Source organism: Papaver somniferum, chromosome 7 (assembly GCF_003573695.1).
Source record: "Papaver somniferum cultivar HN1 chromosome 7, ASM357369v1, whole genome shotgun sequence".
Taxonomy (NCBI): Eukaryota; Viridiplantae; Streptophyta; class Magnoliopsida; order Ranunculales; family Papaveraceae; genus Papaver; species Papaver somniferum.
In genome coordinates, this window is record NC_039364.1 from 10,118,888 (window position 1) to 10,146,203 (window position 27,316).

At 35.5% G+C, this 27,316-nt stretch overlaps 1 protein-coding gene and 1 pseudogene across 1 annotated transcript; one reads left to right on the forward strand and one right to left on the reverse strand.

The window, feature by feature from the left end:
* Positions 1–17,862: 17,862 nt before the first annotated feature.
* Positions 17,863–22,690, forward strand: LOC113294061 (annotated as a pseudogene).
* Positions 22,691–23,191: 501 nt separating this feature from the next.
* LOC113294062 (NAC domain-containing protein 68-like) lies at positions 23,192–24,506 on the reverse strand. The gene is made up of 3 exons (XM_026542487.1): positions 24,185–24,506; positions 23,246–23,936; positions 23,192–23,204 (listed from the first exon to the last, which is right to left on the reverse strand). Exons 1-3 carry the CDS (start codon positions 24,504–24,506, stop codon positions 23,192–23,194), a joined length of 1,026 nt encoding a protein of 341 aa, XP_026398272.1.
* Between the last annotated feature and the right edge of the window lie 2,810 nt (positions 24,507–27,316).

The window sequence follows — 27,316 nt, forward strand, 5'->3', positions numbered from 1 at the left end:
AAAATAAATTGATAAGTATGTTTAGGAAAAAATACGGAGACGTCATAAGTCAGACTCATGAGAGCCATATACATCCATAGCATTTTCTCTTTTTTCCATCTTCTTAACAGTACCAAACTAAATTAATTAGTTCAACTGAATAAAAGAACAACAAAATAATCACTTGAAACCCAAAATTAAGTGTCCTTTTGGCGTGCTTAAATCAGAGGTAATTGGAGTGTGTAGTGCAGTCAAAGGGAGTAGTCAAGTGTTGTATTCAAACATTGCGTGTTTGGCATGGATCCAGTTACACGACATAGCAACTACATGTAGTTCCTACTACCTCCAAAGGGCTACATTGGATACTCACCTCTTGAGGTGTGCATCTAATGCGGCCATGTATGACCCCCTCCAACTATATCATTGACCAATATTGACCGCTTATTTGTATAATCTGATATCTTTTTATTTTATTCTTTTTAAACTACATTTTTTAATTTTTAAATATACAATTTTAATATATTTCTTGTTTTCCAATTTCTTTTATTATTATTTTGTTCTATTTTTTAACTTTTTATTATTATTCTTTTTTTTTGTTTATCAAGTGTTCAGTTTTAATTTCGGGAAAAATATCGTTTGGTCTTTTTTTAGGTGGGCCCATGTCTGTTTAGTCCTTTGGGAAAACGCCTTTACTGTTTGGTCCATAATAATTTAAAAATATTAAAAAGATAAAATTACCCTTCCGTGTTAATTTTTACTTATTTTTTTGTAAAATTTCATTCGTCAAAATGAACTCCTGTTAATTTCTACTTATTTTTTCAGAAAACATATAAACCAGAGTTCATTCTAGAAATGAACTCCATGTAAAAACCTAAAAAAACAGAGTTCATTCCAGAAATGAACTCCATATAAAAACCTAAATAAACTAGAGTTTCATTCCAGAAATGAACTCCATATAAAAACCTAAAAAAAAACCAGAGTTCATTCCAGAAATGAACTCCATATAAAAACCTAAAAAAACAGAATTCATTCCAGAAATGAACTCCATATAAAAACCTAAAAAAAACAGAGTTCATTCCAGAAATGAACTCCATATAAAACCAAAAAAACAGAGTTCATTCCAGAAATGAACTCCATATAAAAACCTAAAAAAATAGAGTTCGTTTCTGGAATGAACTGCATCGTCATCTTCTTCATCGTCTTCAACAGTAGTATAAATAAATTCTTCGTCATCTTCAACAACAACAGCAACAATGAACTTCATCAAAATCATCGTCGTCATTCATCTTCAATACCAGCAGCAACAAAAACGACGAAAACACACACAAATCTTCATCTTCATCTTCATCATTATCTTCTTCGTCATCTTCAACATGAGTTCATCTTCGATTTTTATAATCAAATCAAGATTTTCGTACTCAAAAATCAAAATTTGTGTAATCAAAAACCAAATCGGTCTCTATAATCAAATCAATCTTTAAACATAAATCTTCATCTTTAATCTTCAACAGTAGCAGCAGAAACAAAAAAGAAGAAGAAAAAAAGTAGATCTGGAAAAATAGAGGTGAGAGAAAATAAATCTGAAAATTATTCTCTTCTTTCTTAATAATGAGTATATATATGGTCCAAAAGGGTATTTCTGCAACTACCATTTGACAATTACATCATTCATGACATCATCCCGTGTGGGTATTGTCCACCCTAGGACCAAATCATTATTTCTAGGACCAAACTATAAATTATATTTACAAAATGGACCAAACAGACAATTGACTAGGTCAATTGGACTAGACTCACTCTAATATATTATTCATAGGACTATATGATATTTCCTACTTTAATTTCTTTATTATTTGAGTTTTTGGTTTCTTTTATTATTAATTTCCGTTCTCAAATTTTTATAAGTATTTTAATGTTATAATTTATTTTCTTATTAAATATTCAGTTTTAATTCTTAAATAAAAATCTTTTTATAATTCTTTTATTTTTTGATTTATACTTAAATTCTCGTAATTAGATTTTAAAGTTAGAATTTCATCTTTAATTATATCCGTTTTATTTTCATGGCAAACACTGAACATTGAACTACATGTAGTTCTTACGCATGACATTATAACTACGTGTAATTGGTAACGTCTTGTATTAACAGGCGTGCCAAACTGACCCTAATTTCAAACATCTTCCGATTTCCAAGGTGGACAAATTGAAATTAAAAACCAACATAGCCAAGACTCTAATAGAACATGTAAATTGAAAAGCAGCGATGTTTTAGTCGCCCCAACTGTACCTCCATTTGTACACATATACACATTATGCACATCATAATTCATTTTCGATCAGGATCGACAAAAATAGAGAGTCCATAGAAAATAATTCAAATGTGATTTGTTTCTCCTATATCGGTGGGTTATAAGACTAATCAAACCGATATCGCGTGTACTTATTATACTGGGAAAGAAATTGAACGCCATGGATCTTTCACAATACAAATTTAAAACACCACCAACTCTTCCTAATTTATCATGGCATACGATATATTTACCAACCAAAATAGAATTATATGTAAACACTGACTGCAATAAGTTTTCTTTTCTTTCCGAGAGTAAGCAAAGAAACAACTCAAATGAATCAACCACATAAATAAGCGAGAAAGGTCTTTAATCCAAGCAGACTAAAACTATCTACGAAAAAAAAGAATAAAAAAATCATCCAATGTATAAAAGGTCGTTCTAACAATTATAATGCTGCATAATATTGTAATAATAGGTAGAAAGCATCCATCAATAACATGCAACTTCTATTGGGAATTATCTTCTACGAAATATAGCAGGCCAGGTCTGGTGGGATTCGGGAAATACACGGTCTCACCCTCATTCCCCTTCAATAGTGGTACGACCTAGGCCTGTATTACGTTCTCGCTCAATACAGTAATGAAGAGCGCTGATTCCCATAAAAGGTATCTGAATATGTGGTCCCCCCACGACCATTAGAGAAAATTAATGTCCATAGCTAACTCATGCGCACACAAAGAAAATGTATTCATTAGCTGGGAAAACACACCATACGTAGTTTAACTTTCAATGATGGATACATGCTACTGATACAAACAAAGATGCAAAAATTATATGGAAGTCTACTACTCGCAGCAGATGATCACCTCTAAGCTTCGCTTATATATATTCATGGTAGTGGCAAAAAAATATAAACCTTGGAAACTACGTGCCTGTACTCTTACAAAACATTTGGAGGATTTAGATTACTGAAGACACCACTGTATTAAGTAACATTAATATAATAAATCAAGTATTATGATCCATTAGCATAAGTCATCAAGCTAGGGAGGAGGAGCTTTTAAAAGCTACAAAAGCATAAGCTTTGGTCCCACCAAAATTTAATGCTGGAATTATCTTTTTTGTCCCTAGTGTATTTTGTAAATGACAAAAATTACCCTTAAATACATACACAATCAATTTTTTATTTCTTAATTTTACTCTTTAAATATCATTATATTTTATTTTCAAACTATTTTATGATACCATTTCATTTAATTTGTCAAGAATAAAATAAAAATAAATATTAAATAATTACTTAATGTTAGTTTTTTTTTTGTTTGAAAATTAAATATATATATATATTATATTAAAAAGTGGTTAAGTAAAACAAATTTTTTAACAATCACAATAATACCCACAATTAGTAAATTTAATATTTTATATATTTATATTTAATAGTAAAAAAATTAATTATTATTAGACCCAAAAAATTGAATAAAAATATTTTCAAAGATATGTCTGTTTTTGTCATTTGCCACAACAACAATGGTTGAATATGATATTTTACCAAACACACTTTGATTGTTTTTTTAATCAGCTTTAACCTTAATTAATATTTTACCAAACGTCTAACTGATTTTTTCTCACAGCACAACACAGTAACGCACAACAGAAAAGTGCTTTTATAAAAACCGCATCAATACCAAACTAAGCCTACATCAGTTTAGTAAAAGCTGATGTTATGTTGAACCTGAAAGTATTTGCCATGCCATTGACATATCTTGTTTTCCCACTGCCTCTATGCCTGCATTTCATATTTCCTTGCTTCACCATCATCAAGAGAATGGATCAGACACTAAAAGCACTCTTTCTACTCGCCTGGCTAAAAAGATTCGATACAAATTTCCCTCCTTTGTTGATGCATTTCCTGCATGACCATTGTAACAATGTCATAAATTCAACTAATAAAAAATGATAGCAAAAATATTGTATTCATCCAACATATATATATGCTTCGAACGATTAAATTACTTGATGATAATCATCAATCATATGATCTTGTTAATACCGTAAGGAAAATGAATTACGTTCGCATTTAATAATACTCGAGATAAATTCATATTAAGTTTAAGAAAAATGAACAAAAGTGTATCCATGGCACTATATACTTTATCCACCCCATCCTTAAACCCAAATATCTTTCTAGCATAAAAGCTTTCTGAGGGAGAACCTACTTCCTCTTTCCATTAGTTGTACTACCCAGCTCAACGATTCTGTTTATATGCCATGTATTCCTTGCACTTAAAAAAAAAAGAAACCAATCATTTTCAGAATCCGCCCCCAAATCCCCGTCTCATCTCAATAAGGATGACACAGTATGTATGTTTCACCTTATTGCAGCGGCCTATCTTCAACCACGTAAATACTTGCCTGCGAAGGCCATAAAAGGAACTTGGTTAACATATATCCAATTATGTTCAATTTAGATTTAGAACTTTTGAAGGTATAAATTGCCTCTATGTTTCTGGGCTTATATCCCCGTGGTTCTATGTTCCTCCATGTTGATTTGAATCAGATCCTCCTGGAAATTGTCACATATAACATGTAGATATGGTACTCCATCCTCCTGGGATATTTTTCATCGTTATACTTTTGGCAAACATTTTCAGCTAAGCAGCATATAGTTTACATATAGGATTTTATATTGAGTGTTGTTCTCTGAATGTTCTAGCGACAGTAGAGAAAGTTTGATGCCTACATACAATCAATCGTTTGTCTAAGAGCTTAAGAAACAACAATGACTTATGTATGTCTGCAAAATGCAGTAGTATCCTCTCATTGCTACATTCAGTTAAAGTGTAATACATGTTGATAGGGGGCATCATTTTTCTATTCGGTTAACAAACTTTTCAGTGGTTTACAACAACACCCACTTGTGAAACTTAATTTCAAGCTCCATATTATTACTTGTCTTGATTCACATGGGAAATATCTTCTTATATTCACACATCTGGTCATACATATAATGTTGACAATGTCTACTTATATCGACAATTATTCCTTCTTCCACCAATATACTAAAGATAAACCTAACTTTGTAGGCAAACTACCAATAGTTTCAAAATCCACATATGAAATAAGACAAAAAACCAAGCAACTATTAACTATTCTGATCTTAAAATCCACACACATTTAAAATTAGAATACCAATAATATTAGGAATTAGCATAAAATACCGTCACTCGATAAACAATTATCATTACTCGTGCCATATTATTTGTTCAATTTGTGACTCCATGTGATGTGGTAGTAGTGCTAAGGCAACTATTAACTCCTGGGTGCAAGTTATCCTGAGCTGAGTCTAAGCGAGACACATGGTTGTTTTGCAGAAACAACACGACAACATCAAGAGTAAATAATTAAAGATATAAAAGAACAAATTGCAGTAATGCTAGAGGATAAATAGAGTAATTCCTGCACAACCTTAAGAAGAGTAAATCAAGCTTAAAAGAGGTCTTCTATTTCCTTCGATATTGAATCCCAGGAACACCCCAATTACCATATACGTGTGTCGTGCATATTGCTTAGAGTTACAAACCCACATTCGGATAATAAACTCTGAGACATCGAATGACTTCCCCCTAACTTAAACTACGTAGACTAAATTAACTCAGAGTCTATATGAAGCAACCCCAACTAATAGTTGAATCACATGTTTAACAACCAAAAATTGAGACAGATAACCAACCTGAAAATCATTGGGAAGTAATCTTCTCATTTGTGTCCTCTGATTGGTGTAGAGGTGTTTGAGAGATCCTATCTTAGACAGCTCATCCAAAAGTATGCACGGGGACCAAACTCCAATCTCTAACCTGTCGTCTCTGTATTGGAAGAATAAAATATTAAAACCTTGGAAATTTATATGTTTTTTCTATGAATGCACAAATCTACCTAAATCTGAGCAGGATTAAAGGTAGATCAAATGCATAACTACTAAATATTGTTCTCAGAGAGCCTCATCATGTCCCCACTCCCAGACCCATCTCCAATAAACTTAATTGATAATGAGTGTTTCCTGCAAAGCACCTAAGAAATAGGCATTCTGATCCATTAACGTAACAATCATCAAGCTACCGCTACGTCTAGGAAACATGCTTTCCAAATCTAAAAGAAACATGCTCTTAACAAATTTAGGCTAAACAACTAAAATGTACTAAATAATTATCGAATGTTGTTCGCAAACAATAAGCCTCCAGTAGCATGTGCAAGGAACTAATAAAGGCAATGCAAACTCAATTAAGCTAAAAACAAAGGTAATATGAATCCGTGAATCCACTTACTATAAACACAGCAGTATATGAATACCTCCGAATGAGATAAGGACTTGCAGATGACAGATAACCCAGCACTTCGAACATATTCTTCAACAACAGCTGTAGGTGCCGAGGGTGGAGGAGTAGAAGTAGCATCATCTCCAACAACAGTTGAAGGCTGAGACAGAAAGGTACAAAACCCTAGAATTCGCCCCCAATTTGTAAAAAAATAATTAAAAGAAAAAAAAACACTAATTTTTCCTAAACCCAATACCCCAAATTGATATCACAACAAATCATATACTTAGATAGTTAGAAAAGATATTTGGTAGAATACTCCACACTTGAACCTGTGGAGTTGCGTTGATATTTATATAAGTGATTACACAGGTTGTTACAACTTATTCAAAACATCAGATGCTATAATAAAGCTAACAAAAGATCCGTAAGGATATTCACAGAATACTCGGTCATTAGCTCTATCCACGGTTCGATAGATGGTTCAGTTGCTTGTCTTTAGCAGCTGATGTGGAATGCTTAACACCTCCCCTCAAGTTGTACTTCATCTGATGAACGTGCAACTTGTTACGTATACCTTGGAACCTCGGTGCAGCCAAGCCTTTTGTGAAGATATCCGCTAGTTGATCCTTTGAGCTAATAAATTTCAATTGCAGTGTCTTGTCAGCAACCAGTTCTCTGACAAAGTGATAATCTATTTCGATATGCTTCGTCCGAGCATGAAACACCGGATTCGCAGTGAGATATGTGGCTCCTAGATTACTACACCATATCATAGGAGTAGAATGAGCCACTTCTAAATCCTTCAGCAAAGACTGAATCCATATTAGCTCAGATGTCGCAATGGCAACTCCATGATACTCTGCCTCAGTACTTGACTTGGACACTTTTTCTGCTTGCGAGCGCTCCAAGAGATTAAGTTGCCTCCAAAGTAAATGCAGTAGCCACTTGTGGAACGCCGGTCATCCAAACTTCCATCCCAATCAGCATCTAAGTATGCTTGGAGGGAAATATCGGTATAACACCTTAGATGCAATCCATAATCAACTGTGGTTTTAAGGTAGCGCAGAATCCTCTTGACTAATTCCCAGTGTTCAACATAAGGGTCATGCATATATTGACAGACCTTGTTAACAACAACATATATATCCTACCTTGTGAGATGTAGGTATTGCAGTGCGCCAACGACACTGCGGTATAAAGACGTTCTTCAAATTTCTGTGATCCAATCTTATGTATTTTTGCATTAGGAGCAAGTGGTGTGAAAACAGGCTTCACCCCATCAAGCTTTGTTTGCTTCACAAGATCAGTGACATATTTCCTTTGAGTTAAAACAAGCTGCTTGTCTTGGCGCAATACCTCAATACCCAAGAAGAAACTCAAATCTCACATATCTTTTAAAGCAAAAACTGCTCCCAGATCCGATATAAGTTGTTTAATTTGAGTTGGATCTGAATCCGTGACAATAATGTCATCCACATAAATCAGCACGTATGTGATGGATGATTTACTCTGCAAAATAAAAAGAGAGCTATCTGCAATGGAGCCTTTAAACCCTAGTTGTAGCAAATAGTTACTGAGCTTAGAAAACCAATCCCCCGGCACCTGTTTCAGTCCATAAAGCGACTTATGCAGCTTGCACACATGATTTGGATGGTCCGGATCTACATAACCATCCGGCTGCAGCATGTAAACTTCTTCTTCCAACTGACCATGGATAAATGCATTCTCCACATCAAGTTGTTTGATATCCCAGTGATTCATAACAACAATTAACAGAACCAATCGAATTGTGGAGGGTATAATAATTGGGCTAAAAGTCTCACCATAGTCAAGACCTTCTTGTTGGTTATAGCCCTTTGCTACCAATCGAGCCTTTCACTTGTCAATGTTGTCATCAAGATTATGCTTAATCCAATACACCCATTTACAACCAACCATGTTCATACCTTTCTCGTATTTAACAAGATAATAGGTTCCATTGCGAATCAGCGCATTTATTTGAACATTCATTGTTGCCTTCCACTTAGGAATTTTTGAATCCATACTATAGCAAGTAGGTTCCACGAATGTTGCATTAGGAAGAGGGTGTTTAGAGGCTGTTAAACACAGTATGTTAATGGGTTTCACTATTCCATCCCTTGATCTTGTTACCATCGAATGCTTCACAGTATCTGGTTGGACTGCAGGAGCAACAACAACACCATGTTGCACAGCTGTTGACACAGATGAAGTTGCAGAGTTAGCAGTACTAACATCTTCTGATAAATATGGATGTGACACTGAGTTCTGTGTTGAAGATGCAGTTGGTGTAGACTGTTGATCTGACTGCATGTGCACCGATGTAGGATGTGCGAAAGCCTCTTCAGATGTTGTAACTGTAGTACAAGTGAAAGGTGGAGATAGCAAGACACTAGTACTGGATGTAATATTACCTTGTGAAAGCCTCGGATCCTTCTGCTTGAGATACTGAAATGGGAAGGTACCTTCTTCAAAACGTACATGACGCGAGATATATAGCCTATTTGTTTCTCGATGAAGACACAGATAACCCTTGTGCTCAGTACTATACCCTAACAAGACACATGGAAGCGATCTGGGTTCGAGTTTTGTGGTATTATACTGACGTAGACAGGGATAGGCTAAGCACCCGAAAACACGAAGGAATTTATAGTCTGGTTTGATGCCAAAAAGAAGTTCTAACGGAGTTTTAGATTCAGCAGCATATTTTGGTAATCTGTTAATCAGATAGCAAGCCGTAGTAAAAGCATCAGCCCAAAAACGTTTAGGCATATGAACATGAAACAACAACGATAAACCAGACTCAGTGACATGTCGAATTCGACGTTCAGCTAAGCCATTTTGTGGACAGGTATGAAGACATGAGAATCTATGTTGAATACCAGATTCATTGAGATATGATGTAAGTTTCTTGAATTCTAATGCATTATCACTTTGGAAAACTTTTATCTTGTGTTCTGTTAGATTTTCAACTAGTTTATCAAACTGAATAAAAGTCTGGTAAGCATCAGATTGTTGTATAAGTAGAAACACCCAAGTGTAATGAGAAAACACATCTATTATGAGAAGATAATATCTAAAACCAGACTTAGATATTATAGGGGATACCCAAATATCTGACACAACCAAACTCAAAGGTTTGTCATAAACAGTTATACTTAAGGAAAATGACAACCTCTTGTTCTTACTAAGATGTCAAGAGTGACAGAAGTTGAACTTTTTACTGGAAACTGAAAGTGAGTTTTGAGAACAAATTTGAGAAACAGTTCTTAGCATTGGATGCCGTAATCTTTGGTGCCATACTGGTAAGGAAGATGAAATGTGTGCCTGTGGTTTTACTGAACGATCTAGCATGTCAACTCCTTCAAAAATGTACAACCAATTCTTATTCAGTCCTCGTAGCAGAGTGATCCCCGAGAGCTTGTCCTTCACAAGAAAATGAGATTTATGAAACTCAAAGAACACATTATTGTCCTTACAAAACTGACTTACTGACAACAGATTTGTTTTGATATGAGGTTCATGATACCATGTTAGAATACGGGCATCCAACTCAAAACCAATTGACAATGAGTGGAGAGGCCCATAGAGTTATAAACCGCAGGATCTTAGATTTCCCAACAATGTGGGACTAATAATCTCAACACGCCCCCTCACGTGTAGCCTCGTTGGGTCTAACACGTGGAAAATAAATCGGGTGACTTGGAATTAAATGCGTGGTCAATGACTCGTCGCAAATAGCCTGCTCTGATACCATGTTAGAATACGGACGTCCAACTCAAAACCAATTGGCTATGGGTGGAGAGGCCCTAAGAATTATAAACCGCGGGATCTTAGAATTCCCAATAATGTGGGACTAATAATCTCAACACGTCCCCTCACGTGTAGCCTCATTGGGTATAACACGTGAATAATTAAATCGGGTGACGCGGAGTAAAGGCGTGGTCAAAGACTCGTCGCAAATAGCCTTCTCTGATACCAAGCTAGATAACATATTTGGTAGAATACTTCCACACTTGAACCTGTGGAGTTGCGCTGATATTTATATAAGTGATTACAGAGTTTGTTACAACTTATTCAACTTATTCAAAAACATCAGATGCTATAATAAAGCTAACAAAAAATCCATAAGGATAGTCACATAATACTCGGTCATTAGCTCTATCCACGGTTCGGTAGCTGGTTCAGTTGCGTGTCTTTAGCAGCCGAGATGGAATGCTTAACATAGATATCGTAAGGGTCCGATACATTTCTCTAGATCATCATCTTTTAAGAAGGATTTCTTGTTTGTTGTTGCAATTATTTTGAAAAGATTTAGAAAAAACCCTAGAGATTAAACATACTAAAAACTAAACCATCAGTGCCAAAAAGAAGAAGCGATAAACAGTAAGATTCAGAAATCACATGGATCGGTATTGTTCGCTTTAGGTGTTTTCAGAGAGGGGAAGAGAGTGCGTGTTCCTAGAGATCTCTATTAAAGGAAAAAAACGAAACACCCATAAAATGGAACCTCCATCTATCCATCTCGTGGACGGTCCAGAATACCCATCCCACATTTCGTTAACCCAATAGAAAATTTTGTGGGAGTGTACTTGCCTGCCAATTGCATACGTAAGAGCTGAGAATGAAAACGATTTGGTAACAGTGTTATTCTCGTTAATTGTATATGTGGACGTGCATAGACATACTTGCTTATCGAATCTCTCGCGATATCGATCTAGTGAAACCCGTATTAACTTCAAAAATAGTTTGAGTTCATATTTAAAGAAAAATACTTCAACAATATTCCACATTTTTACCTTAATCTAGAAGCACTATCTTCCAGCTTCACAAAGACTTGACGACATGGATGCGTGCTTTAACTGTTCCTGCAGACATCGGAGTTTTAAAGTTATGTTCCATTGTTCCTAAAAGACAACCAACTTTTCTGTCATTGTAATGCTTCGTAACTCAAAAGAAGACGCAATCCAAGACAGAAATTTACAAAACATCTTCTATAATTATAAGAAAGCCAGGGAAAGCAGTAAACCTTTCATGTTTCTGTAGCGCAGATATTTGGACCTATTGAACAATCAGGGATTCAACATTAAGTTAAAACATCAATCCAGAATCTCTCATTACATTCATCAACTTTACCCTACTAAAAAAAAGTAGAATTCAATTCAATCAAGAATATCTCAATATATTTATCAGCTTTACCCTATTAAGTTTAATCATGTTTCTGTAGTGCATTATTTCCTATGTGCCTTCCAAAGTGAACAACAATAGTTGCAAAAACACTTAAACCCTAGTCTTAAAGTGAGACCAAGGGATTTGAGAGATTTGATTGAAAGTTCGGGGAATCACCTTCCTGTTTTCTCTCCTTCGATGAAAGAGCTGTGAATATATGTAGATTGAAAAAGAAGAGGAAAGGTGCGGTGATGGGTCTGGATGGTGGTACCACTTACAGAGTTCGGAAGAGAAAATGGATCGAAGTGAGAATCTGATTGTTGTTTGGAACCCAGACTGATTCTAATACTGAAAACATCAACAACCAACGATCAAAACTCAGAACAAAGAAGCAAAAATCTAGGGTTTCATGGAGAAGCAAAGGGATCGCAGAGATAATTCGATCAAAAGGAAAAAATGAGAGTGGAAAGATAAAATCACCTTTCATATGGCCCAAATAGCCTCAGATCGTCACCCGTCCCGAATTTCTTCCACCCATACCAAAATTTCCTGACCGTCAAAGTCAAACTCCATACGGATTACCTGGGCCGCCGGATGGCCCTTCCGGCTAAATCCTGTCCACTCTTTGCTCTTTCATCACAAAGACAAACACCACATTTTTTTATAACATTGATTATAGACATTAATTGATACTTCATACTTGAAACCCGAATTTGAATATTTTTTTGTTGTGATTTTGGGTAACCTGGATTTGATTTGTTTGTTCTTTCCCGGGATTGTTGGGTTTGGATTGAGAAGAAAAGTGTCAGTGAGAAACGGATTCTAATGTTGTGTTCCAACATTTTTTTTTTTTTTCGTTTTATGTGGGAATTTTGTGTGTGGTGACGGTTTTTAATTTTAACTTCCTTGGCATCACAGAAGTACTGTGAAGGGTGGAGTTCTTAAAACCCAAGATGTGGGGCTGTAATGATTTTGAATTGATGTATAAAAAGTGTGATTGGTCTTGAACATAAATTACCAGAATCTTCAAATCCCTTGATTGTTGCTCGGTATGAAGGTGAAGATCCAATAACTCCGATTGAAATTGGTGATTTATGTGACGGTTTATATGCAATTGGTGGTGGTGGACCAAATTTTTTATTGGTCAAAGTTATGGAAGAGTCGGAAGAAATGGAATCTACAGCGAAAGAAAAGAAACACAAAATGATAGAGTTATGACATTTTTGTGAGCCTGGATAAGAGGAAGTGAGTGTAGTTTACGTGGAGATTACTATGGTTTAAACTATGATTAAAGTATTGTTTGGTGACGTCAAACAATTCCAAATGGTTAGCATGGATGGTGCTAGATCATAATTGATCTAGCACTGCGAGAGCTAAATTTCTTCCCTTTCTAAGCCAAGCTGCTTCAAAATTAAAAAGGAACAGAAATGTGAACCAACTTGCTTCAAAATGAAAAAGAAAAAAAATAAACACCAATAATAAAAGCAAAACTGTTTTGGTTCGGTTCCCACAATATTCGGGTTTTTCTTTATTTCCTGAATAAAAACAAACGTATCCCTCTCTAAGAATCTATTTCATTCCCACTTTACTCATTTAGTAGCCAGAAATGCAGGCGAAATCCCCCATTCCATCTCTTCTGTTCCATAAACCCTAGATCTCTTTCAATCTAAGCCACAATCCTCTATGAATCCGTCTTTCTAAGCAACATTTACTCATTTAGTATGCAGGCAAAATCCCCAATTCTATCTCTCCCTGTTTCAAGAACCCTAGATTGATTTTCTAAACCCTATGTGAATCCATTTTTCTTCACCCGTGGAGTATTTCAAGAATCTACAGGAAGAAATTACATTAGACATTTTGACTCGTTTGCTACCTGAATATGTGCTCGATTGCAAATTAATTTGCACAAATTGAAGAAATGTCATTTCTCAGCATCCATTATTATCCAAGTGGCACCTACATCATCTCAATCACGATTCTGGTATGTTGGGTTTTATTGCTTTAGTTGTGAAAAATCATCTGTATTATTTTGAATGTAACAAGAATCTTGAGTCAACAACAGCACCGATTCTGAGAATTAGAATGTTTAATTTCATCCTTCCGACTAGGAGTATTGACATTATTGGTTCGTCTAATGGTTTAATCTGTTTTGATCGATTGTCACCTGTACAATCACAAGCTTAAATTTGTAACCCAATCACCAAGGAGTTTCTCATGCTTCCATATATTTTAAGACAGGTTGTGATGTTGATAATGGTTATGCCATAGGATTTGGTTACATTTCTTCGACCAATGAATACAATGTTTTAAGCATAATGTTGAAGAATAAGACCAAGTTTCTAGAAGTCCATATACACTCTAGGTAGTGGAAATGGTTGGAGAAATACTGGGAATTTCAATTTTGAATCCCAAGAAGAAGGGTGGGGAATAGGTGTTTTTTCCAATGGAGTTATTTATTAGTTTGACACAGATTAAAATATGATCATTACCTTTGATTTGGCAGAGGAAAAGTTTTATGAACGTCTATCACTACCTCCTTTGCCATTGGAAGGGTAATTGGTTCTATGAGGGGATAGGGATTTTAGATGGGTTTTTGTTTCTTTCTGCTGGTAAAGTTGTTGGTCAAGTTTTTGAAGGAGCCACATTTTCTGACATACTTACATTAAAAAGATGTTATGACATATGGATATTGAAAAGCAAGAATGATAATCAAGGGATGAAAGATCGAAAGCAAAATCAGTCATTGGGTTGGAGTAAAGAGTTTAGAGCTGATAAAAGAAGTTTTTTTGCCGTTACTAAGGCGGACAATCTTTTAACCTACCGTCACAGTTCTCTCAACATTTACGACCCAAAAACTTCAACCTTGAAAATGCTTGTGGATTTTAAGAAACACATTCATCGAGTATTCCCCCACAAGAACACCTTAGTATCATTGAAAGAACTAGGGGAAGAAGACATGAAGATAATGGAGCTGATTGAGATTAAGGAGATAGAGAGAGCCATGACCAACCTTTGAAGATGTTAAGAGTTAATGTAATGTTCTTGTGCACAAGTGTTGAGTACAAGCTTTAATTAACATGCATCTTAGAATTCAGGTTACTTTAGTCTTATGAACAAGTCTTGTGTACAAGACATATCTATCATGCATTTATGAATGCATCTGTTTTAGTATAGAAAATGAATGGACAAAGGAGGTCCACATGTATCTCTCTACTTGGGTCATATATTGACCAAGTGAGGAAAGAGAATATATGAAACTTCATGTTAATGGAATCAAATAGATAGACAGGAAATACTTTCCCAGTCTCCATTTCAAACAAAATCAACCCAAACTATCAAAAATATTCAATCAAATTACTAACAATTGGTCTCAGAGCATTGATCAAGTGAATCTGATCTTGGAGAGTGAAGAAAAATCGATTCCTATCCATTAAATCTCAAAAATCAGCAACATTTAAAATTCTCAAAAACTAGATCCAAAAAAAAAACAACAATTTCTTCAATCAATCATCAATCAAATCAATGGCAAGTACTAGCAATTAAAGTTTATACATTCAACAACCATCAATACCTCTTTTCCATAAAGAAAATTATGATTTTTGGGACATCAAAATGAAGACCTTGTTCATGTCACAAGATGTGTGAGAGATTGTAGAAAGTGGGTATGATGAAATTGAAGATACATCAACTCTAGATTAAGACCAAAAGAATTTACTTAAGGATAGTAGGAAGAAAAATGCTAAAGCATCCATGTACATCCAACAAGGAGTTGGAGACACTATTCTTCCAAGAGTAATTCATTTTCCTAAAGCTAAAGAAGCTTGGGATATTCTTCAAAAGGAATATGGTGGTAATAAGAAGGTAAGAGAGTTAAAATTACATTCTTATAGAAGGGATTTTGAGAATCTTAAAATGAATGAGAATGAATGCTTGAATGAATGAATTTTCTTCAAGAGTTGTTGAAATTGTTAATAATATGTTGATGTGTAGTGAGAAGATGGAAGAAAGAAGAATTTTTGAGAAGATATTGATTTGCTTGCCGGAAAAATTTGAACCCATTGTGGCGGTCTTGGAAGAGACTAAAGATTTATCTACATTAAAGTCACAAGAATTATGGGCTTCTTTGAAGGTGTATGAACAAAGGGTGTCGAGGCACTCGGAAAAATCAATTGAAAGTGCTTTTCAATCAAAATTGAACTTGAACTCAAAAAATTCAGCAATGAAGAAAAATGAGTACAAGGGTGATGCTTCATCTAACTTCAAAGGAAAGGGAAAATTGAAGAAAGGAGGAGAAAATTCCAAAAACTACACAAAGAGTGAATCCTCTCAAGTACCAAGATGCAATTTTTGCAAGAAAAATGATCATTTGGAGAAGAATTGTTGGAACAAAGGAAAACCCCAATGTCATCATTGTAAGAAGTATGGACATGTCGGTAGATCCGAAGAAATAAGAAAAAAAAAATTTGTTTTATGCTTGCCAAAGTGCTATGCAGACTTCTAAGAGTGAAGTGTGGTTTGTAGATAGTGGTTGTACAACTCATATGTCTGGTGTGAAGAGCTTGTTTGTTGACATGGATACATCCATAAACTCTCTAGTGAAGATGGTGGATGGAAACATGGTTCAAGCTAACGGAAGAGGTACAATTTGCGTGTAAACTATCAATGGAGCAAAATACATTAGAGATGTGTTATATGTTCCGGATTTGGCACAAAATTTTCTTAGTGTTGGGAAACTTGTGAATCTTGGGTATGCGGTTCATTTTGAAGATGAATATTGCACCATTTATGACAAGAAGCACAACAACAAGATACAACTCATAAAGAGTATCAAGATGGAGAAAAATAGAAGCTTTCCAATTATCTTTGAAAAGGACAAGACTGTTGCATTGAGGATGGAAACCATTGATGAAACATGGTTATGGCATAAAAGACTTGGGCATTTGAATTTCAATGGTCTCAAGGTGCTTTCCAACAAGAACATGGTGCAAGGACTTCCACAACATATCAACCACAAAGATGGAGTATGTGAAGGTTGTGCACTTGGGAAGCAACATCGCCAACCATTCCCAAAAGGTGTAGCATGGAGATCAAAAAAACTTCTTGGTTTTGTACGTACCGATGTGTGGGGACCAATGAAGACATTAACTCATGGAGGTAATAGATACTTTATCTTATTCATTGATGATCTTATTCGTATGACTTGGGTGTACTTCATGAGACAAAAGTCTGAAGTTTTTAGCATCTTCAAAAAGTTCAAGAGCCTTGTAGAAAAGCAAAGTGGTCACTACATCAAAGTTTTGAGAAGTGATAGAGGCAAAGCATACAACAACAAAGAGTGTGATAAATTTTGTGAAGATGAAGGCTTGGAAAGGCAACTAACCGTGGGTTATACTCCTCAACAAAATGGTGTTTCCGAGAGAAATAACCAAACCGTGATATAGATGGCGAAGTCCATGCTTCATGACAAGGGTATGCCTAAAGTTTTTTGTGTTGAAGACTTCAACACCGCCGTCTACTTGATGAATAGGTGTCCAACAAAAGCCATCTAGGATAAAACTCCTTTTGAAGCATGAAGTGCGAGAAAGCCATCGGTAAGATATCTCAAAGTTTTTGGTAGGGTGTGTTATTCTCAAATTCCAAAGGTGAAGAGAACAAAGATTGATGAATTAAGTGAGAAGTGTATATTTCTTGTCTATAGCCTCCAATCAATAGGTTATAGGTTGTATAGCTTGAAGAACAGCACAATGATTACAAGTCGTGATGTGTTGTTTGATGAATGAGCTTCATGGAATTGGGAAGAAGGTAAAATTGAGAACAGAACCATTATTGTTGATGAAGAGCAAGAAAATTAAGAAACAAATGAAGTTAAAGAAGGTGAAGAAGATGAGGAAGAACTACCTCAAACACCACCAAATACAAGAAAAGGAGCATCTCCAAGCATGTCTCCAAGTACTAGTGCATAAACATCACCACCGTCGGCACCAAAGAAGTTGCGAAGGTTGAGTGAACCGTATGAAAGATGCAACTATTGTGTGGTTGAACCGTAAAATTTTGAAGAAGCATCAAAAGAAACGGTTTGGATAAAAGCTATGGAAGAAGAAGTTTTTGTCATTGACGAGAACGATACATGGGAGAAGGTAGCAAGGCCAAGTGACAAAGAAGTTTTTGGTGTGAAGTGGATCTACAAGGTTAAGCACAATGCGGATGGAACGGTTGAAAGATACAAAGAAAGGTTGCTGGCAAAGGGCTACTCACAATAACCCGGTATCGACTACAGTAAAATGTTTTCACCGGCTGCTCGTCTTGACACCATTAGAGCCGTGATTGCTATGGCTTCCTAAAGAGGTAGGTTACTTTGTCAACTTGATACCAAATCGGAATTTTTGAATGGAGAACTCCAGGTAGAGGTCTATGTAGAACAACCACAAGATTTTGTGGTGGAAGTAGAAGAAGACAAAGTATACAAGTTGAAGAAAGCTTTGTATGGTCTAAAGCAAGCACCAAGATCTTAGTATAGTGATATATATAGATACTTCAAAAGGAAAAACTTCAACAAAATCAAGAGTGAGCCTATACTATATGTGAAGACAAAAGGTACTTCTATTCTCATCGTTTCCTTGTATGTTGATGATCTTATCTTTACGGGTAATGATGCTCATATGATTGAGCAATTCAAGAGAGAAATGATGATGAAATATGAGATGAGTGACATGGGTTTGCTCAAGTACTTCCTTTATATTTAAGTTCATCAAAGTGAAGCTGGATTGTTCAAATCCCAAAGCAAGTATGCCGAAAAGGTGTTGAAGAAATTTGGTATGCTTGGTTGTAACCACACATCTACACCACTTGTAGTGAATGAGAAACTCAAGAAGGATGATAGAGGAAGAAAAGTTGATGAGACTTATTATAGAGGTCTTATTGAAACTTGTTGTACCTTACACATACAAAACCCGACATCATGTTTGCTTCAAGTATGCTTTCTAGGTTCATGAGTTCACCTAGTCATTTACATCTTGGCGCGGAAAAGAGGTTGTTAAGGTACATACAAGGAACCATGAATTTTGGATTCATGTATTCAAGAAATTTGGATTTCAAATTAGTTGGCTATTGTGATAGAGACTTGGGAGGGTGTATTGATGACATGAAGAGTACATCAGGTTATGCTTTTTATCTTGGTTCGGGTATATTCACATGGGCATCGAAGAAGCAAGAAACCGTAGCTCAATCCACGGTGGAAGCGGAGTACATTTCGGCATCAATAGCTACATCTCATGTTGTATGGCTAAGAAGAATCATGGAAGACATTTAAGAGAAGCAAGAAGAAAGCACCGTAATTTTTTGTCGCAACAAATCGGCAATTGCTATATCCAAAAATTCGGTAGAGCATTGTACAACAAGACACATTAAACTCAAGTACCATTTCATTCGAGAAGCGGTTGAAGATGGTGAAATAGAACTCAAGTATTGCAAGACGGAAGACCAATTTACGGACATATTCACCAAGGCACTTCCCAAAGGTAAATTTCAAAATTTCCATGAGCTACTATGAGTTGGAGAACATCACATTAAGGAGGAGGTTGTTAAGAGTTAATGTAATGTTCTTGTGCACAGGTGTTGAGTACAAGCTTTACTTAACATGCATCTTAGAATTAAGGTTACTTTAGTCTTGTGAACAAGTCTTGTGTACAAGACATATCTATCATGCATTTATGAATGCATTTGTTTTAGCGTAGAAAATGAATGGACAAAGGAGATCCACATGTATCTCTCTACTTGGGAGGAAAGAGAATGTAAGAAACTTTATGTTAATGGAATCAAAGAGATAGAGAGGAAATACTTTCCCCATCTCCATTTCAAACAAAATCAATCCAAACTATCAAACCTACTCAATCAAATTACTAACAGAAGCAGCCGTACCAGGGCGAGATCCCTGCATTCACACTGGTAAACTGGTAAACTTCGTTGAGCTTCATTTTAGACTATATGATAACTCCTGTTAGATTCGTAGTGTTTAACTTTGAGTTGTACGTGTACTTTCTGAACCTTTCTGCCTTGGAATTAAACAAAATGCATGACAATGTATAGTTAATTATTGAATCTGATTGACAGAAGAACAATGATGTCGTGGCGAGAGTTCGACCAACACGTGGAAGTAGATCTATGAGGATGACATCCCTGCATACACACTTATAAACTGGTAATTACTGTTAGATAAGTAGTGTTTTAACGTTGATTTATACATTACTTCTGGGACGTTTTTGTCTTTGGAATTGAACAAAATGTATCGCAATGTTTAATTGCATGCTTGCCTACATAATGACATATGTATAGTTAATTGTTGGATCCGATTCACATAAAAGTTATGATATCTGGCAAGAGTTTGATCAATCTTCTTAGGACTCTTGAGCTTAGATCGTATAAATTTCTCTTCCAACCAGGTTTCTGTGCAAATTATATTGCACAAGCTCTTGTATCTTGTACTGCTCTGTTATCATTATTTCCTATTTTTCGTGAACTGATTACATGTCTGAACATCCAAAACTTACAAGAAAAGTCCACCCTAGATTAATTAAATGAAAGTAAGGGGTTTATTCCAGAAATATATTCATATCCACTGTTATTGCATGTATAAATCTGTTTATCTGCAGAGATTTTTGGTAATTTGTTTTAGGGATACAACCTGGTCGCATAAATGGCTTTGTTTTTGACTCTGAATCTAAATAGTGCTAGTTGTCTAAAGTGATGTAAGCATTTGTCTGTAGCCACATATATGTGCTTTTCTCTGTTAGTTTGAAGTATATAATTCTAGTATGGTTATCTAAAATTCTAGGTTGATTTCCTTTCAAATTAGAACTCTAGATCTGCATTTAGAACACATATGCATGAAACTCTAAATTCCATTGCCACTTTTGATGTGCATGAGCTAATCCTGCAATATCTTCCGTCACATGTGTGAATCCAAGTTATCCAACCCTTTCAGCGAAGAATACATTTGGAAAATCGATATTATGTAACAATAATTGCCTAACTGACAATAATTATTAAAAAATATGAAATCTGCTAGTGTAACTATCAATAAGCCTTCTAAAACGATGATTGTAGCCTCACTCTTTCATGCCATCCCTTTTGCTTTGACCAACATCTGCTGTTGATGCTCAATGTTAACTAAACCTGCTTGCCGTCTCTACTTTTGAACCATTATGAGAACCATTATGAGAAGGCAAAACCATGGTAGACAGTGTAATTGTGGCCCGGAGCTTCAGGCATTAGACCCTGTGTTACCTTCTTTGGCCCCATCAATTTTTCAGTCTTGTCCATCTTTCTGTCATTTTTGAGGCAATTGTGGCCTTCCTTATAGATTACATCCAAATGCAGCATGATTGGGTATCTGCCGGAATATCGTCCCCCAGAATACGGTCCTCCAAAAGTATTTCTGGAGAATTAAGCACTGATGTGAAATCGTCCCCTGAAATAATAATCCCCATACCCATAGTACGATCCTCAATACGGTCCTGCAGCAGAGGCATTTCTGAAGAAATCATTCATATGATCAAACGAGGGGCCCTAAGTGGAAGTCGTGTTGGATCCTGGCTGCAACACTTGTACTCATCCTGTTGGTTACCTCTCTCTTTATACCATCTTTTTATCCTTTATGCATCAAAATTTTGATTTGCTCCGGCGTCGTTTTTCTTTGTTAATGAGTTGGTTAAGTAGTTACTACTGAAAGTTGCTTCCCACCTTAATCATTTCTTTTCAGGTTTATGTGTAGTTCCAGGTGTAAAGGACGTGCAAAAGAGAAAGCTAAAACATGCTCAGGTCCTTATACTACTAAAAGTTGTTTGCTCAGCTATCGGTCTCCTGACTGTTGAAGAACTCAAAGATGGAAAAATAGATGACGCAATCCATCTAACCGCAACTAATGGGAATATCGAAGTTTTCATGGAGCTTCTTGATGGAAATATTTCTTTGGTCTATTCCATATCTTCAAGCAAAAGGACCTTGTATCACCAAGCTGTTATGTCTCGCCAAGTAAATATCTTTAATTTCATATCTTCGATAGGCCAAAGACATTCTAGAGTAACTGCTTTGGATGAATCTCAAAACAACTTGTTACATTTTGCTGGAATTTTGCCATCGCCCTCCCAATTAGATAAAATATCCGGTGCAGCTCTCCAAATGCAAAGGGAGCTACAATGGTTTCAGGTTGTTACTGCACTTGGTTACTTTCACGTTTCCAAACAAATTATTTGCGTGTTCGATCTTTGACTTATTTTCTCTCGATCAAACTAAAATGCAGGAGGTTGAAAAGATTGTGCAATCAAAATTTACAGAGTTTGTTAACAAAGAGTGTATAACACCTGCACAATTGTTTACGAAAGAACATAAAGCCTTGAAGAAAGACGGAGAAGCATGGATGAAAGAAACAGCAAATGCATGTATGCTTGTTTCAGCTCTTATTGCCACAGTAATGTTTGCAGCGGCCTTTACAGTACCGGTGGAAATGTTGAAAGTACAGGAACCCCTTTCTTCCTGAAAACAACAGCTTTCACCATCTTTATAGTATCAGATGCAATTTCGCTCTTCGCGTCATGCACATCCATATTGATGTTCTTTGCAATATTAACAGCACGTTATGCAGAACAGGATTTCTTAAAATCTTTACCAAAAAAGTTGATTATCGGTCTCGCGTCCCTTTTCATTTCTATAGCAGCTATGATGGCTGTTTTTGCAGCAACTCTTGTTATTGTTCTGCAGAATAGGGTTACTTGGGTTTCCATTCCCGTGACTTTGCTGGCGACTGTACCTGTTGCTTTATTTGGATTTTTACAGTTCCCATTATTCATTGACATAGCCCGGTCTACTTATGGAACTGGTATTTTTACTTGGCAAAAAGCTACTTTGATGAATAGAAAATAGAAACTTAAAGCTTAGTCATTGATGTATCAAATGTTCTAGCTATAAATTTTATCTTTTTTCTTGTATTTTTATTTGATACTCGTAATTGCAGTAGATTTGTTTGCTTAAGTACTTAATTCAATTCAATCAGAAGTACATCAAATATTATTTCCCAAAATTTATATATCTTCATTCAATTCAATTCAATCAGAAGCACATCAAATATTATTTCCCAAATTTCAAAACAGTCCTCTAAGATCAGGAAAAAATATATCTTCAAGCTTCAACAAGTTTTCTTCGGAACCATTTATTAAATCAGACATAAGTTCTTCGTCAGAAACTCCCCACAAATTATTTTGAGGATGCACAGCTTCATCAGAATTGGGCATTAGTGTGTCATTAGTACCCTCTTGATCTTGAGCAGAAGCATTATCCCCTCCATTGGCTATGGAACCATCAGCTGCCACTGGTTCAACAGCTGCTTCCAGTGAGTTAGCCGATAAATCCATATTGTTTTCTGTCTCATGTTGGCAACCTGATGGTAACGGGTACTGATAACAAGTATCATAAACAAACGGTGGACCTTGATAATAATTTGGGATATTTTTGTTCATAGGATCACCCCATGCCTGCGGTTGCTGCTGAGTTTCCAACACGTCATCTTGGAGAACTGATTTAGAAGAAAAACCTTGGAATGCTGCGGCTTGTTCATTAAATACACAGTTATTCAACCAAAATCCTGGGAGACCAGTATTATTACTTGATTTTGTTGTGGATGGGGATGCATATGGTTGATACTGCAGATGATTATATTCAGGAGATGGTACTACATTACCGAAGGAAATACTTGAATTCTGGCAGTATTGGAACCCCGCGACATTGTCCAATGTGGGATGATAACTCGTATTTGCATAATGTTGACCTTCAGTTGCCGTGTTATGAACTTCGAAACCATCTTGACAAGCTAGAGCGTCATTGATAACCTCATAATTACATGACTTTACTTTCTTAGATGATGAGGACGCTTGTTTTGATGATGACGATGTTGATCCTCCGTTATTGCTTCTTTTCCTTCTGATCTTAACAATCGCATAATCTAACTTTTGTTCACCTTTTAGGATTGAGTACTCGTCCATGTTCCAGGTAAAGGTATTTCCATCAGACGCAACTGTTTCCTTCTTCCTTTTGTGACCCGTAACAGAATTATCAGTGAATGAATAAGTCCTATACTTTACTGTATATGATACGTCTGTATAGATTGGTCTACCTGTAACACAAAATTTCCAAATTTTCATTAGTATAATTAAACAAGAATTGTATAATTTATATATACTCTTTGTTTTCAAAAAGACTGGCTTATTTCAAATAGGGTCAATGCATAAAAAACTAAAGCCGCACTCTGTCTATAATTTAATTTTGCATGCATGCACAAAATTATGACCAAGAATCAATACCAAAAAGAATACTATTTATTATCAAGATTTCAAATTGTTGACAAAAGTTATGATGCACTACCTGCATTGTTGGCTGTCCACGTTCCATCTCCGGCGGTTCTACTTATCCGACTACCGTTGTCCCACTTTTTCGTCAACTTAGTAAAGAAATACAACGAATCATCGGAATTTTCATCATAAGACGCAAATTGTTTATACCATTCTTTACCTTGTTGGAACGTATTTTCCAAGTCGTGTGATTCTTTCCCATAAATTTCCCCAGTCTCGTAAATATGTTTACTTGGAAGGGGTTTACCTTCGATCTTAGGAATCAAATAGTATTGTATGATCACTTCATCGCTTGGCTTGAAACGATAACCAATTGGTGCTTGTAATTCAGTCATGTTTTCTTTCTCTGCTGGTGACTAATAAACTGAAAGAACCAAGAACCAAAAAGAACAAAAAAAAAAACTTACGTACTGATCTCCCAAGCACTCACAATTAATCACATGTACCGAGCCTCTCAGGTTCGTATTTATACAGTCACATACCCTTGCAATTATGTATTCCTTCTAGGATACTAATTAGTTTCCTCCTGGGATAAGATAATAGCTAACAAACCGTTTTTGTTGTGTAAGCTTTCCGGTAAGATTCTTTCTTATTGTTTCCCTTTTGACGCGCAGAAATAAGCAGGACAAAGGAACACTTACCGCGGGCCAAAACTATATAAGTCCAATCCATTACCATTGGTGCTATGTTGTGACTAATTGGGCCGACAAATAATATATAGCTATGTGATATTTTCTCTCCTCTCCGGTGAGGAAGAGGAGGGGCGACCCACGGTGATATCCGGTAATCAAACCGGAAACAGAAAGACGTCTATCGGGTTACTCTGCTTTTCAGTCATGTTAATGCAATTACAGGAGTTTTTAAGAGATATACCGCTGTTTCTTCATAACTTTGTCGTCAGGGTTTTAGATACAAACCAGTTTTAGCTTTCCGTATAAATTTATATTAATCCTTTTTTAGTTAATTATCAGTTCGAATGCATGAAGTTTATGCTTACGTGCTTTTTTTTCTTCTATTTCGACAGAATGTAAGTACCATCTTGGACATGAGATTGATTTGTCGGCTTTAGAGAGTAGAATGGAGTTTCTATGAATAAATTTATAAACTAGAATACCCTAGGTGGACCCTGTAACTATAATTTTTCAAGTTGGTGGATCTTTACTGTTCCATACATAATACACATAAGATCGTAACTAGTTGGGAATTAAGAATAGGTGTGAAAACGACATGTGCTTCTCAGTGTCTATACTTTGATAAACACTAACAATATAGTCCATTAAAAAATGTTTAAATGTTTATGTCCTAACACTGGAGTCTACCATAATACTTGGGAATGATATAGCAAATCTGAAAATGGTGAAACGATTATGAATCGAGCTCGACAAACCTGTAAAATAATATACACAGTCAATACGGAGACAAGAGAAGGTAAATAAGTACACAGTTTTTCTTTTTGGACCACCAGAAAAGCTATCCCAAAACCGTGTACTCGTTTTATAAATTACCAATGATAAGTAAATTGTAGTAGGACCTAACCAAGATCGGTGGAAATGTTGACAGTATGGGTATATTCCAAAAAATAAAAACTACTGTTAAATTCATTTGTTAGATTTTTTTCACCGTGAAACCCACGGGAAGAAACCTTCACGCGCACGCTCATTTTCTGGATGAAATTTTTCCTTACATCCATATTTTCTAAAATTATTTCTTCGTTTTTTTTCCTCGTTTTCTTTTTCTTTTTCTTTTTCCTTCGTCTTCTCCTTTTATATGATTACTCTTTTGAACATGGTGAAATTAATCAAGGATAATCATGTTATCATTAATTAATAAGATTTTTGGAATAAGAATCAAAGTGATATGATTTTTAGGTTTTAATTCTATGATCTTATTTTAATTTTCCATGAGTAGAGCTGATTCGATGGTTTTCTAGGTCTAATTCCATCTTTTTTGCGTGAATCTACTATGATGTTGTTGGGTTTTCGATTTGGTTTCCCTGGGGTTATTGAGAATGAAACCTATTTATTTGATACTTTAATTATGAAGTTAGGTTCGAAGAAAGGTAATGGTCCTGGTGGGTGTATGGATGCATGTGTGGCGTTTTGAATTTTTGATTAGAGTTACATGGAAGATGGTAAATAACAAGAAGATGATGTTTTTATGGCCAATAGGAGTTCAAGGATAAGAAAACAAAGAAGCAGAAGAAGATGTTGTTATGACTGCATAACATGTCATGTAGTCGAGAAAATGGATTATGCATTATCCGACATCTTAACTTTTTATTAGCTGTGAAATTGAAAATTGTTCATAATCTTTTATGCATTGAAAATGGATGTATAAACTGCTATGCATCCGAAAATATGGCTGCATAATGCCTTATGCATCAATTTTTATTTGTACGCACTAAAATCAACCAAAAAAATAGCTACATATAAAATTAACTTGTTATAAATGCATGACTTATTATGCAGTAGAGAAAATGGCAGCCATATACAACGTTTTAGTGCGTGTTATACATATTTTGTGGTGTACGCATAGTGTCACTACACCATTTTCAGGATTTTGTCACAGGATATACCTGTTACTTATTAAATTTGTAACGGTTATAACCTGTTATAAATAGGCCATTATTAATAAATTTGATGGTGTTTGGTAGTTTTATCTGTGACAATACCCAGATACAGTCACATATAAAAAGCGTTCCAATAATAATTGAACTAATTTTACGATTGCGACACGTGTCATATTTGTTACATTTATCTTAACTGTTTTAACTGTTACTCCGTATTTATAACAATTCACTGGACGACTCTTCACGATTATTGTAACATTTGGATTGTTACTCTCATTTGCTACAACTGATATGATGACACGTGTATCTTTTCCTTACATTTGTTGTTATAGTTCAAAATGTGACAAAACTTCAGTAACGTTTAAAAAAAATGGATAGTCCAGGTCATTATCATGGACCTGGGCTTCCGGTTTACAGGCCTGCAATACAGGTCACCATGACCTGGAATTCCGTTTACAGGCCTGCAATACAAAAAAATAATAATTGAAACACCATTTATACATTCTCAGTCCTCAAAACTATCCATACAGTCTTCAACCAAACACAAAAATAAAAATAAATAAAAAAATATAGTAT

Excerpts from the sequence above, each read along its gene's own strand:
- LOC113294062 (XM_026542487.1), bottom strand. The coding sequence starts at position 24,506 with ATGACTGAATTACAAGCACCAATTGGTTATCGTTTCAAGCCAAGCGAT. Across the intron at positions 23,937-24,184 it reads GTGGACAGCCAACAATGCAG|GTAGACCAATCTATACAGAC; the intron begins GTAGTGCATCAT and ends TTTGTGTTACAG.